The sequence below is a fragment of the Drosophila virilis genome, chromosome X (genome assembly GCF_030788295.1).
Source record: "Drosophila virilis strain 15010-1051.87 chromosome X, Dvir_AGI_RSII-ME, whole genome shotgun sequence".
NCBI lineage: Eukaryota > Metazoa > Arthropoda > Insecta > Diptera > Drosophilidae > Drosophila > Drosophila virilis.
In genome coordinates, this window is record NC_091543.1 from 4,769,787 (window position 1) to 4,783,720 (window position 13,934).

Genomic DNA, 13,934 nt, shown 5'->3' on the forward strand with positions numbered 1-13,934 from the left:
TTAATTTTTCATTTGGTATGCTGCTCCCAACTGTTGCGCTGAGAATCAAATATAAACAATAAATAAATTGTTGCAAACTATTTGATTTCATATTTTGCTACAGGCACAAACTTCTTCTGGGCAATTATCTTACAATAAATTAAAAAATAAATCACAAATATTGAAACCGTTTAGCCCTGCCAGCCAAAGCAAAAATTTTTGCCAGCTGCGTGCGTGCGAGCAGCATACTCGCCTGGCTGTCAGCGTCGTCTATTTAACGCGGTCGCGCTGTTTGCGGGGAGCACTCAACATTTGGTTGCCGCCAGCGACGCGGGCGTCGTTCAAGTCCGAGTTGTCCGCTATTTATTAATCTTAACAATTATAATTTGTAGTATTGTTTGTCGCCAATAAGAAAAAGCAATTATTTGCAGCTTTGTGCTTTTTCAAATTTCGTTTTGTTATTTGTTTTCGTTTTGGCCTCCATTTGTTTTCATTTTGTGCCTTACCCAACCCACACACACACACACACACGCGCACGCACGCACACAGATAACGGCATGTCGCTAAAGTGTAATCCGAAAAGTGTGCGACAGTTAATTCAGTTCACCAATTGCCGTCTGGTGCGCGACCATCGGCTGATCGTGGACGATCTGTGGGTGCGAGACGGCAAGATCATCAATCCGGAGCCCGTCTTCTATGATGAGCGCAGCAAGGCGCATCGGCGCATCGATTGCGGCGGCGCCATCATAGCGCCCGGCTACATAGATTTGCAAATCAACGGTAAACAAAAACAGTTACAGCCGCCAGCTAATTTCACTTTTCGATTTAATCTTATCGCCATTTGCTCCACTGTGCATGAACAAGATTGCCAATGAAATAAACACAATGCGTTAGAGCGGTGCAGCAATAGACAAAGACAGCAATAGGCAATTTGCATGCACGACTCACGCTCATTCGCTCTCTCGCTCGCTCTCAGGTGGCTACGGCGTGGACTTCTCGTACGACAAGGAGACAATTGAGGCCGGCGTTGAGAAGGTTGCCACGGGTCTGGTGCAAAATGGCGTCACCTCGTTTTGTCCGACGCTGGTGACGTCACCGACGGACAGCTACCACAGCATATTGCCGCGCATGCCGCAGCACATCGATGGCGGCGCCAGCATATTGGGCGTGCACGCCGAGGGTCCGTTCATCAATCCGCAAAAGAAGGGCGCACATCCGGAGAACTGCATCCAGACCATTGACAATGTGCGTCCAATTGCTGCTGGCCATGCCACAGATTCTAATCGGCGATATTCTTTGCCCTTCAATCGATTTGTAGGGCCTGGACACGCTGCGCGCCACCTACGGCCAGCTGGAGCGGATCAAGATCATAACGCTGGCACCGGAACAGGTGCACGATCCGTGCGTCATCGATCAGCTGGTGGCGTCAGGCATCACCGTCGCCCTCGGCCATTCCATGGCCAGCCTCAGCGACGGCGAACGGGCTGTCCAGCATGGCGCCACACTGATCACGCATCTGTTCAATGCCATGCTGCCGTTCCATCATCGTGATCCCGGTCTGGTTGGCCTGCTCGCCTCGGATGCCATACCGCCGGGTCGCACCGTCTATTTCGGCATCATTGCCGACGGCGTGCACACACATCCGGCCGCGCTGCGCATCGCATATCGCACCCATGCCGAGGGACTTATTCTGGTCACCGATGCCATTTCGGCGCTGGGCCTGGAGGACGGAGTCCATCACATTGGCCAGCTGCCGCTGGAGGTGAAGCGTGGCAAGGCGTTTATAGCCGGCACCGATACGCTCTGCGGCAGCATTGCGCCCATGGACGAGTGTGTGCGCATCTTTAAGCGCGCCACAGGTGCGCTTCCAATCCGATGCCAATTGGATTTACAATTCCAATTGGATACATATTAATGCCATACACTTGCAGACTGCTCGACGGTATATGCCATTGAGGCGGCCACACTGCATCCGGCGCGCTGTTTGCGCATCGAGCGAGAAAAGGGCACACTGGACTTTGGTACGGATGCTGATTTTATACTGCTCAACGATGACCTACATGTGCTGTCCACCTGGATAGCGGGCGTTTGTGTGCATCAAGCAGCTAGCAACAACTAAACCCATACCACACTCCATACCCAGCCCCTCCCATCCATTCGCCCCACCATCCACTTAACGCAAATTGGCTGTTTGTTCTTTTATGTTGTTGTTGTTGTTGTTGTTGTTGTTTTTTGTTTCTTTATTGGATTAGATGACGCTTTAAATTGTTCTTTATATTTAATCATTAAATCATTTGGTGTGGACAACTACGCTAAATCCATATACATTTACAAATAATAAGTATTACGAAAAAAAAAAATAATAGTTTATAGTTATGTATATATATATATATATATATATATGTTTATATATATGGTAGGCGGCGCATTGGCCAAGGCTAAGAAAAGTTCTTATAGACACGCCCCGTTGGCCAATTTGTTTATTTAGCATTTTTTTTTTTTTTTTGCAATCAGCTGTTGTAAACATAATTACATTTAAACATACAATGCGTTATTTTTTTTTTTTTTTAATATGCAGCTCGTTTCAATTCTCGCGCGTTCTGCTGCTTCTTTCCACTCCTTAACAAAACGGCAATTTAAAGCTAAGCTAACTAACGGTTAAACGCCAAGCAGGTAGCCAAAACAGAATGGAAAAAAAAAATGCTCAAAAAGAATTTAACCAACAATACATTTGTATGCATGCGCATGTGTGTGTATGTTGAGTGTGTTTATGCATATGTATATGTTTTCAAAAAAAAAAAATAGAAATAATTTTCAAAACATGGTCACATGTTTCGTCAAGTTTTCAGGCTTTCCTGCTGCTGCAGCCAGACAGAGAGAGAGAGAGAGAGAGAGGTTGTAAAAAACGCGTACATAAATAGTTGGTATATTTTAAGTGATTTGTGGTATTTAAGTAATTACCATATACATATACAAATACATTTCAAGTGTGTGTGTGTGTGTGGGTGTGGGTGTGTAAGTGAGAGAGTTTAAGTCGCATGTGCGTCCGTTTCAGTTCCGTCTGTTTCACGTTAGCTAAGTAGGGCCCGCATGCCACAAATTCTCGTGACACGCAAAATGCATTTTAATTTTTTTTTTTTTTTTTTTTGTTCCTTAATTTGCAGCTGTTTCGTTTTCCGCTTGGTTCGTTTCCTTGTGCGTTAACTAACGTACGCTGTGTGTTTGTTTGTTTGTTTGTATTTTGTTGTAGTTGTTGTTTTTGTAAATTTACTCCAAATAACATTATAAAATATTAAACTTTAGGTAGGTTGTTTCTTGGTTGTTACTGCCATAAATGTGTATGCATGTGTGTGAGTCTATGTTTATTGCTTTCGTTTACAGTTAAATAACTGCTGTCCCGCCCTTTGTGGGGTTATGACACTTGTTAGTTTTGCCTAAAGTTGGTTGTTTTTTTTTTTGCGCAGCATAGGAAATGTCATTAGTGGGAGGGAGACAGGACGTGTAGGAGTACCGTTGAAATTGGGCATCTCGATTTTTAGATGGTAGGGTTGCCACCCAGTAGAAAACGCTTTTTGGTGTTTTGTTTTGTTTTTTTCGTTTGTTCATATAGTAATATTAAAGGACCTATAAAAAAAAAGTTACAAAAAACACACACACACAGACACGCACGCACACGCACACGCACATTGAAGAAAAGCACTAGGTTTTTGCCAAAATTGTTATATATGTATATATATACATATAGATATATATGTATGTATGTATGTATGTATGTTCTGCATGTATGCATGTAGATCACAAAACCAACCGTGAACGTTAAACTAACAAGTGTCATAACCCCATTACGCACAACACTTGTTGTAGCCCGGCGCCTTGTCGCTATTGGCGCGATCGATGACCACCCTTTCGGGATTCTCGGCCGATTCGCGTCCAGATGTTTTATCCAATATGGCCTCGGCAAGTTCACAAAATGCGCGCTCAATGTTTATATTTGATTTGGCGGATGTTTCCATAAACCGTATACCATGCTCCCGGGCAATCTATGTGGGAGAGCAAATACATTGAGTGAGAGTGAGAATGGGAGAGAGAGAGAGAGAGAGGGAGAGCGTGTTTGTATTGAATTGTGGATAATTTACCGCCTCGCCGCGCTCTTTGCTGACCACTCGCTTGTCCCCCATATCGCACTTATTGCCCAATATCATCTTCTCCACATCCTCATTTGCATGCTACAAGGGAGAAGAAGAATAGAATAGAATGATGAAAGAGAATGCCGCTGGCTGGCCGGCTTGTAGCTTACCTCGTCTATGTTCCGTAACCATTTGACTATGTTCTCGAAACTTTTCTCGTTCGTTATGTCATAGACGAGCATTATGCCCATTGCGCCACGGTAGTAGGATGTGGTAATTGTGTGAAATCTCTCCTGGCCGGCAGTGTCCCATATTTGTAATTTAATTTTTTTGCCTCTCAGTTCGACTGTTTTAATTTTGAAATCGATTCCTGCAAGAAGAGCCAGATCGTTTATTATATTAGTCTTAAGCCAATTACAGAAATGACGTCACAAGTGCGACTTGTTTATCGTTTATCGTGCTGTGTGCATGAAAGTGTTTGATAACGATTTATTTAGTTGAAACCTGAAGAATGTGTTCCTTTGTATATGAATCACAATACACATACACAGCCATACACATATGTATTGCATGTACATACATATGCACATGTATATACAGATATGCGTCACAATAATTAATCTAGTTTACCAACACTCAGCACAGTGGTTAACTAGCAACAACAACAACAACAGCAACAACAGTTACTAAGTTGAATGCGACTTATGCGGGCTTCGAGTGCAATTCATCAAGTCCAAAGGCTATCGCATCCGGCGCAGTAAAGGCCACAGGGAGCATGTATCAAGAGTTGGAGTGCGTCAGTGGAGCGTATTAAGACAATGCCACGCCCAAAATGCACAGAGATGTGTCCGTGTCCTTGTGGTTTTTGGGCGCCGCCTTTAACACATATTGGCAATTGACAATGCCTCTTACCAACACACAAACACACACCCAAAGAGCGGCAGCCACTTTGCAGGTACATGCAATACATACACACACACTCACACACACACGGCACAGAACACGCATACATACATAGGCATTGGTAACTGAAGACTGCGCCATTTGCTTACCTATGGTTGATATAAATGTTGATGTGAATGCATCATCCGAAAAGCGGAATAGTATGCAGGTCTTTCCAACGCCGGAATCGCCAATTAGTAGAAGTTTAAAAAGTAAATCGTACGTTTTCTTTGCCATTTCACGTTACGGCACGCGCACAAACGCACACACACACACACACGCACACACGCACGCACTCACGCACCCGCACAAACACACTCACACTCAGAGTCACACACACACAGGTTCTGTATAGAACAAAGCAAATACACACACATACACAGTTGAGACAACAATTATATGGGTTTCTTTTGCTCTTGTTATGATTTATTTGTTGTTATTGGCGCGCAATTTAATTGCCAATCAAATATTTGCAGAAATTTTATACGCTTAAGCACTTTATTTTTCTACGCAATGCAATTGTTGCTGTTGGTTTAAGTGTGACCGCAACGGCAGACGCGATTAATACCCATCATATTTATTGGTGCGCTGTTGCAGTTCGCTCTTTGTTTTGCATAAATATCGATATATTTGGTATATATTATATACACACTGCCAAATGCAACCCTGCTGAGCACACGCGACCTACATCAACTCGTATTGCTCGGAATTACTAAAACTATGGTTCCGCATTGAATTTAAACTCGCCCATCCAGTTTAATTCAATTGAGAATTGCTTTATTACCATCTGCTAGTTGGATAGTTGGATTTAATGTCATGATTAATCGATATATCTTTTGCGATACTATCTGCTCACTACTTTCACCAATATGCCGTTACCCAACACTGAAACCGCTACATACATATAAACAAGGGTACACAATAAATAAATATTAATTGCGATCATTTTTGGTTACAATCTTTGTGCATATTATGGACCTGGACTGGCAAAACAGTCTAACAGAGATCAAGGATCGCGGCCAGTATCTGTTGCACTCTGAGAAATGGGCCGATTGCCGATTTCTGGTGGGCACTCCGCCAAATCAACGCATCATCGCTGGCCACAAGCTGCTCCTGGCGATGGCATCGCCCGTCTTCGAGCGCATGTTCTTTGGCAATCTGCCGGACAAAACGGATCCGATAATAATACCCGATGTGCAGCCGGAGGCATTCGAGGCCATGCTCGAGTATATCTATACGGATCGGATAACCATCGGCTCCTTCGACAAGGCCTGCGAGCTGTGCTACGTGGCAAAGAAATATATGCTGCCACATGTGGTCACACGCTGCACGCATTTCCTCTGGGCCGATCTGAGTCCCAAGAATGCGTGTCGCGCCTACGAGTTTGCCAAGCTGTTCGATGAGCCGCGCCTAATGCAGAGCAGCATGGATCTGATAGCGGCCAATACACGGGAAGTGCTCTCCGATCCCAGTTTCCTGGACATTGAGGTGTCCACACTAATGGCCATACTGGATCAGCATCGGCTCAACATTGACTCTGAGCTCGATTTGTTCAATTGCCTGCTGAAATTCGCCAGCGAACGCGGCATATTAAATGAGAATGGCAACGATGATATGGCCAGCGGCAGTGGGAACAACAACAAGTCGGGCTCAGCCTGCACAGAGCATCCGGACGCGGCGGCCAATGAGATTGTCGAGGAGATCAAAATGGAACCCGACGTGGCGGCCATGGTGCAGCACATGCATCAGGACGAGGATGTCGATAGCTACAAGCATGTCAGCGAGCAGGCGACAACGGGCAACGGCTCGGCCTGCAGTTCGCCGATACATGCGTCCAGCTCCTGCAGCTCTTCGTCCGCGAATGCCAATGCGAATGCAGCTGTGGCCAACGACGATGTGGTCATCATTGACAGCGATGCCTCCGGCAATGCCAACGATGAGATGAACGCCGCCGAGGCGGCGGCCAATATGATCAATATGATGGATGCACAGCGCACGATCATGGATGGGGCGATGCTGCGCCAGGCGGTCAAAAAGATACGCTTCCTGACAATGACGCCGCAACAGTTTGCCGAGGGACCGGCACGCTCCAAGCTGCTGCAACAGCACGAGGCATTGGCCATACTCATCAAGATCTCCAGTCCCACGCTGAACGACTGCAATATGCCCGAGGGCTTCTGTGTCTCGCGCAGCACGCGCAACTTTTATGAATCATCGCATCGGCAGCGCGAGCTGAACTCCTCGTATCGCCATGCCGCCGGCTGCAGCAGCAGCAGCACAAACAATGCCACAAATGCCGGTTTCCGGCCGGATGCCATAGCGCGCGCCTTTGCCATTCCGCAGCACAATCAGCCGCTCTTCACACGCCAGCGAATCAGTGTGCCGCTCAATCTTGGTGCCGGCGGCATGGATCATGTGCCCATGCAAGGTGCGGGCTTTGGTTTTGTCGATGAGCCGCTCGCCCTGCCCAACAATCCGCCCTCCAACGGCGATGCCTACGAGGGCGCCCCGCCAGCCCCAGCGCCAGCGGCAGCAGCTGCTGTTCCGCCTGGCAACGATAACGAGGTCGCCGTCGCCGTCGCCAGCAACTCGCACCACGACATGACGCGCTCCTACTGCATGCGCTCCATGACACGCCAGTTTGACTATCGCAACACCAGCGTCACCGACTGTGGCGTCACCTTTCAGGTAAGCTTTCGACCTCCAAGACCTAGAAGGCTTGTGTCCACCTTTAGTTTCCACTCAAGCAGGTGGAAAATGTGGGCAAAAGCATGGCCAGCAACTTTGCCAATTCCACCTAAGAGAGTGAAAGTTGTTAAAAAGTACATTTTCATTCATCAAATCAAAATCATCAAGGTGGAAAACATACACCCTGTAGATTCCACCCAAAGGAGTGAAATTGCTCTTGCTTTAAAAATAGGAGAAAAAAATGTTTTTTTTTTTTTTAAAACATTTTAGTTTACGCCCAAAAAAAAAAAACAATCACAATGAAAAGCTTCACAAAAATGAAGCTGAAAGAACGGGTGGAAAAATGTGCACTGCAACTTTTTTGTTGATTCCACGCAAAGAAGTGAATTTGGTTACACTTTTCACAGTTAAAGGCTGTGATTGATTGACTTGATTGTTTTCATTGAAATCGTTTGTAGATTTCACCTAAAAATTGGCAAAAAGGCTTTCACACACAAGAGTGAAAGCTGTGCGGATAAGCTTTGTCTGAGAGCTTACGATTCACACATGTGCGTGAAATATAGGTGGAATTCGAATAGCTTCCGTCATTTTCTTAACAATGTTTGCCGTTCCATTCGCCAATTGCCTTTCAGGTGGACACCAACATTTGGATATTGGGCGTTCAGGTGCCGACGCAGGTGCTTTGCGGCGAACTGATGAATTCGGCCGGCTTTGCTGAGCGCTACACCGAGGTGCTCTATGCGCACATCCAGGATATGCACGGTTCACGAATCACGTATACGCACTGTACGGCGCGGGTGCGCTACGATTCACATTTGGACATCACATTCGATCGCCCCGTTTACATCTATCGCAATCAAATCTACAAGATCTATGTCGTCTTCAATAAGATGGGCTGGTATCCGATGTACTCGTGCGTACCGGACATTGTCCGGCAGCGCGTCAAATTCATGTTTAATGTGGGCAGTCCGACGGAGTCGGTGCGCGACGGCCTCATTTATGCGATCATATTTTCAACGCCGCAGGATCATGCGCGTCATCTGATCGATTGATCGACACAAAGCGATCCATGAATTTCGATGTGATAGACTATTATTATTATTATACGTGTGTTTTTTTTTTTCGATTTCAACAGTGAAACCTGCCACGGTACGACTTGACGCCTTTTTTTCTTCTTCTTAGATTTGTAGCCCGCTTTTTTTTTTTCTTTATAAATAAATAATATATATATTTCTCGATTTTGAGTTAACGATAAGTTAAGCCTTGCCAAGTTTGGGCCTTTTCAAGCGTTTCAGCTCATTTTTTAGCAAGAAGTTTTCGAAGATTATGCAACTTTTTGAGTTTATTAAGATTCTGGGCCTTGATAATTGGACTCAGAATCAGGTTTTCAGAAAGTGAAGTATTTTCAATGTGTAAAATCTATACAAGTTGCCATATATCAAGTTTGCTGTAGCTGTCGCTTGTAATTTTCGAGTTAGGCTTGAAAAACCCTTGTCTTAAAATCGATTTTTCTTATCGATATATCGATATAAATGCTATGCGATATAATATGCTATAGGAGAATCTGCAGCCTTTGTAGTTGTCGAGCTTCTAGACAAGGCTCCGCTCAGAATATTGTGTGTATAGACTTCATTTGTTGGTAGAAGTGAAAAAGGAAAACAATTTTTTTCTAATTTTTCAAAAATATTACAATAAATAAATTTCAAGTTTATTGCATTTAGTGCTCATTTTGAAAACAGCAAAAAAAAATATACAAATGATGATTAACAATATATGTTTATATTTGAGCAAAAAAAAAAAGAAGAGTGTGGAATATTATCGTTAGTTATTGCAATATTTGATGCTAGGAAATGGGTGCAGTGCGAGCGGGACAGACATATAGGCCGTGTGCATGAACGAGTGACAAACAGAAAGGGAGAGCGAGCGAGAGAGAGAGATAGAGAGCACAAGAGAGAGCGAGAGCGCGGCTCAAGCAGCTTTACATACATATGTACAGTTGAGTTTGTGTGTTTTTTTTATTGTTTGTTTTTTTGGAGATACGGTCACACTATTTGCCATAGTTGGCACAGCCGCCGCTGGCATATTCGGGCTCCTCGCAGGTGAGCGTATGCTCATCGAACACCTTGTCCTCGCCGCAGCTAATGAGACGCGGATAGCCCTCGACGCATGTGATCAATCGATGGCAATCGCCCTGCACAGGGAACCGGGGGAAGGGCCAGAAGCGTGCGGCAACCGAATTGGGATCCACCTTAGTCGGACACTTGAAGCCCACAACAGCTGCAAGAAGAAGCAAAAAAAAGAAACAGTTCGATATGATTTGGTATAAGCAGCTGGGTCATGTCTCACCCTCGGGATTGCAGTGCTCGAGCAGCTGATCGGGCCAATTGCAGCCATGGATGCGCTCATCGTATGCCAAGCCCGCATCGCAGTCCTGTTCGTGCGGCTCGCCGTGGGCGCACTTGATGTACGTTGTCGAGCACTCCTTGGAGACGGCATACAGTCCAAATTGATATTCGCAGCCAGGCGTCGAAATGGGCGTGGCTGCAAAGGAGAAGGAAGGAGCATTAAGTGTGTGTGTGTGTGTGTGCGAATCTTTTCAGAGCGGACTACTCACGATCCCAGTGACGGCCCTTGCAGTCGACAGCCCAGTTGTAGTTGCAATGGTTGTGAACGGCGCCCTTGCCATCGAAGAGCAGGCCGTTCTCGCAGGTCTCCAGGGTGAGGGTGCCGTTGGTGCAGAGGAAGAACTGATCGCAGTTCTCGGTATGCGCGTACGCCTGAACGCCATATTTCTCGGGGCATTCGGGTGTGCCGACGGCCAGGCCGTGTCCTGTAATTTAAATTGTTATCGTTATCGTTCATGTTATCGAGATCTTAATTGTTATCGATATTTTCATCATCCTCTTTATTACTATCGCCATCAAGATCGTTTTTGCTATTGTGTGACTTTTACTTGTGCTATCGATATTCGCAACTCTAATGTTATCGTTATCGATATCGATATTGTTTATTGTTATTAGAATCTTCATTGTTCTCTTTATTACTATCGACATCGATTTGTGTTATCGCTAATTGCAATACCTATGTTATCGATATTGCTATCTCGATTGTTCTCATCATGATCGTAATCAATATTCTTTTTGTTATTGTATTATTACTTGTCTTATCGATATTTGCAACGCTATTGTTATCGTTTACGTTATCTATATTGATTGTTATCTATATCCTCCTTATGGGTATCGATATCGATACCTTTTTTGCTATAGAGTTCTGTTTGACTTATGTTATCGCTAGTTGCCACGCTAATGTTATCGTTTTATTGTTACTTTACCTATCGATTTCTTTACTCTTACAGAAAATCGATAATCGTTTTGTTATCAATATCGACAATATCTGCAGTGGACATATTATTGCCATGGCTGACAAGAAAGTTATTCTCATTGTTATTTAAATCGAAATGCGTATCGCTATCGACTTATCGATATGTTATCGATAACAATATTGTTACGGATTATAGACTTATCGCCCAGTTATCAGCTATCATGATTTTTAGCGACTGCCTTTTGATATTGTTATCGTTATCAATGTGTGAATGCCGTCACATTAGCCTTCCTGATGCATTTTTGTTATCGATAAACTAGTAAAATTGACTGTTATCGCCATCGCTGGCGCTGTCAGAGCAATCAGCTATTGCTCGCATCGGGAAATGTCGCCAACGTTGTTTTCCCAACCATTTCAATGCCCATTATTAAACACGAAATGCGTACTTCCTTCCGTCCCACAACTGGCAAGCGACACAACACCTAACTGGTTTTTCTTAGTGTAATTGTGTGTGTGTGTGTGAGTGTGTAAATGTAACTGTCAGTGCAAGTGATGTGCGCTGTCGTCGTCGGCTTTCGAGCATCTTCACGTCTAGCGCCGGCGATGATGTAACCTGGGACCCAAAGGCCCAGCCCGGCCTGGCCCGGCCCGGCCCGGCTCGTCTCGGCTAACAGGTTGAACGTATTATGCATATATGTATGTGCTTAACTCTGGCAAAGATTTCCGGTAATTACTTTCCCGAAACTTATCGATTAATTGAGCAGAAGCTACATATACACATCGCCTTTCGATTTCTGTAGACAGTTTTTACTCGTTTTTTGTTTGACTAAAAATCAATTCAACCTTTAATCGAAAACTCGTTGGGCCGGCGGCCTTTGTGTGTGTGTGTGTGTGTGTGTGTGTTTTTTTTTAAATCGAAATTCTATAATATTATGTGTTTGCCTTTGATTATCAACTGGTTTGACGGGCCAAGTTCTGCTTTGATTTTGATAGCATTTAAGTGTTTGGCATTTTGACTTAATTTAAAGCATCCAATCGTCTGTATTTAAATAATACACGAATACACTGAGCCAAATATATGAGCTGGAACGCAAGTAAATCGTCAACTGGCCGAGTTCCATTCAAATATTTGCAATTTCCAAGTTTCAAGTAAAAAGTACTCAAAATACACTGCCAAAAACTGAGTGGGGTTTGCATGTTATGAATATGTTTGTGACTCTTAAAGAGAGTGGGGAGGATACAGTCGAGTTCAACTAAGAATTCCAACTGACAGAGTTATATTTAACTTGAAGATTTGACACGCAGATTTCTTAATATGAGACAAGCTTTATTTTCTGATATTTGAAAATATTTCGTATATATTCTATTCACATTCACATTTGTATTTCATCTAGAGTTTTGAGTAATTTTCGTTCCATTTGGAGTTTTTTAGATTTCTTAATTTCCTTTGCATCAAATCTAAGCTGTTCACACAATACTTTCAACACATTTTTCTCAGTGTACTCAGTTATATAAATATAACAGTTACAAAATATCTGAAAAGCTTTTTAATAATTCAGCTTGACTTTGCTAGCGCCAGGTTTTTACATTCAGACCATATTTTTCTCAGTGTAAAATGCAAAAAAAATGTTTTTAATTGTTAAATTTAATATATCTCATCTTTAGACTAACAATTACAGCAATTACGATTGCAATCTGCAACTTTCATGAAGTTGTTCTCAGTGTAGACGTAGCTGCACTTTAAGCAGCATTTCTTTCAGTGTACATGGCTTTGTTGAATAAACAAAGTTCGAGCTTAGATAACTGAACTTTTAAATTAAATACATATTATATAATTATATATACTATTTGATATTTAACAATTTTTAGCTTGAGCTTGGCTAAGTTTGCGCCCATTTCTCTCAGTGTACATCAAATAACTTGCTGTTCTTTAGCCAAGCAATCAGCCTGACTCAACAAAAGCAAAAGTAATAATAATGTTAATAATAATTGTACTCGATCTGCATGCCAAATGAGTTGACAGTTACTTTAGCAGCAGCTGCTGCTTTAGCTGAGAGCAGGGGAGTGGGAAGGGGGTTATGAAAGGGTGATTGTCTTTGCTTAGATTGTGTTCAGCTTCAGGGTTAAACGTCGCGAGCTGCTGCAGCTAATTGGAGCAGAAAGCGGCGAGTCTGAGCTATATGAAACAAATGTTTGGTCTAGCCTTCAAGCGAGCAGACCAGATAGATAGATAGATACCTGCTTAGCTGGGCAATTAAACTGGATTTAGTGTTTAGCGCGAGAACAAAAAAAGTGAAGTGAGGAAAAAAAGCAACAACAACAAAGCAAAAAAAAAAAAAAAGGGGGTTGGCTGCCGCGCATTTGAAATTCAATTCAATATTCAATGCGATTGCGTTTGGAATTTGTTTTTTTTTTTTTTAGTATTATTTATTTTTTTGAAAGTAAAAGCTCAAAACAGACACAACCAAGCCCAGAGCCAGGGCCCAGCGACACGCAATGGAAGGTTGCGCTAATGCCAATACGAATTGCCGCATTCCAATAAGAGCTTGCGCATACACAAATTTAAAAACAAAATGGCTGCCACTTACCGTACGCAATCAGTGCCAGGATCAGGACGCAGCTCAATTGCACGCTTCCCATTTTGCGGCGAATTCAAAATTAACTAACGGAAATGCTAACAAAAACAACAACAACAACAACCGCAACAACAACAACTAGAATGGCCTGAGCAAAAATGGCAAGCAGACGGGGGAAAAAAAAATATGAATTTAAATATAAAACAAAAATAACAACAACAATGGCAACGGGCGACGTTTCGATTTGAATTCAACAGCGCGACACTTAAATTTCCGCTGCACGTTTTAACGGTTACGCGTT

General features: G+C 43.5%; 4 protein-coding genes across 4 annotated transcripts; 2 read left to right on the top strand and 2 right to left on the bottom strand.

Moving 5' to 3' along the window:
- The first annotated feature begins 277 nt into the window (after positions 1 to 277).
- LOC6634427 (N-acetylglucosamine-6-phosphate deacetylase) lies at positions 278 to 5,443 on the top strand. The gene is made up of 4 exons (XM_002057903.4): positions 278 to 759; positions 956 to 1,224; positions 1,298 to 1,838; positions 1,911 to 5,443. The coding sequence occupies exons 1-4, from the start codon at positions 537 to 539 to the stop codon at positions 2,096 to 2,098; spliced, it is 1,221 nt and encodes a 406-aa protein (XP_002057939.1). The 5' UTR covers positions 278 to 536; the 3' UTR covers positions 2,099 to 5,443.
- Rab10 (RAS oncogene family member Rab10) lies at positions 2,890 to 5,298 on the bottom strand. The gene is made up of 4 exons (XM_002057902.4): positions 5,159 to 5,298; positions 4,277 to 4,476; positions 4,116 to 4,205; positions 2,890 to 4,019 (listed from the first exon to the last, which is right to left on the bottom strand). Exons 1-4 carry the CDS (start codon positions 5,283 to 5,285, stop codon positions 3,822 to 3,824), a joined length of 615 nt encoding a protein of 204 aa, XP_002057938.1. The 5' UTR covers positions 5,286 to 5,298; the 3' UTR covers positions 2,890 to 3,821.
- Positions 5,444 to 5,915: 472 nt separating the features above from the next.
- Positions 5,916 to 8,991, top strand: LOC6634425 (uncharacterized). The gene is made up of 2 exons (XM_002057901.4): positions 5,916 to 7,736; positions 8,369 to 8,991. The coding sequence occupies exons 1-2, from the start codon at positions 6,021 to 6,023 to the stop codon at positions 8,786 to 8,788; spliced, it is 2,136 nt and encodes a 711-aa protein (XP_002057937.1). The 5' UTR covers positions 5,916 to 6,020; the 3' UTR covers positions 8,789 to 8,991.
- Positions 8,992 to 9,422: 431 nt separating this feature from the next.
- On the bottom strand, positions 9,423 to 13,934 carry Peritrophin-A (Peritrophin A). Its single transcript, XM_002057900.4, has 4 exons — positions 13,646 to 13,934; positions 10,351 to 10,566; positions 10,083 to 10,277; positions 9,423 to 10,013 (listed from the first exon to the last, which is right to left on the bottom strand). Exons 1-4 carry the CDS (start codon positions 13,695 to 13,697, stop codon positions 9,784 to 9,786), a joined length of 693 nt encoding a protein of 230 aa, XP_002057936.1. The 5' UTR covers positions 13,698 to 13,934; the 3' UTR covers positions 9,423 to 9,783.

Bases quoted from the DNA above. Each gene is read 5' to 3' on its own strand.
- LOC6634427 (XM_002057903.4), top strand. From the start codon at position 537: ATGTCGCTAAAGTGTAATCCGAAAAGTGTGCGACAGTTAATTCAGTTC. The intron at 760-955 runs GTAAACAAAAAC...GCTCGCTCTCAG, and splicing joins CATAGATTTGCAAATCAACG to GTGGCTACGGCGTGGACTTC. The intron at 1,839-1,910 runs GTGCGCTTCCAA...ATACACTTGCAG, and splicing joins CATCTTTAAGCGCGCCACAG to ACTGCTCGACGGTATATGCC.
- Rab10 (XM_002057902.4), bottom strand. From the start codon at position 5,285: ATGGCAAAGAAAACGTACGATTTACTTTTTAAACTTCTACTAATTGGC. The intron at 4,477-5,158 runs GTAAGCAAATGG...CTCTTCTTGCAG, and splicing joins AACATTTATATCAACCATAG to GAATCGATTTCAAAATTAAA. The intron at 4,020-4,115 runs GTAAATTATCCA...TCTCCCACATAG, and splicing joins GCAAAGAGCGCGGCGAGGCG to ATTGCCCGGGAGCATGGTAT.
- LOC6634425 (XM_002057901.4), top strand. From the start codon at position 6,021: ATGGACCTGGACTGGCAAAACAGTCTAACAGAGATCAAGGATCGCGGC. The intron at 7,737-8,368 runs GTAAGCTTTCGA...ATTGCCTTTCAG, and splicing joins ACTGTGGCGTCACCTTTCAG to GTGGACACCAACATTTGGAT.
- Peritrophin-A (XM_002057900.4), bottom strand. From the start codon at position 13,697: ATGGGAAGCGTGCAATTGAGCTGCGTCCTGATCCTGGCACTGATTGCG. The intron at 10,278-10,350 runs GTGAGTAGTCCG...TCTCCTTTGCAG, and splicing joins CAAGGGCCGTCACTGGGATC to CCACGCCCATTTCGACGCCT. The intron at 10,014-10,082 runs GTGAGACATGAC...TTCTTCTTGCAG, and splicing joins CGAGCACTGCAATCCCGAGG to CTGTTGTGGGCTTCAAGTGT.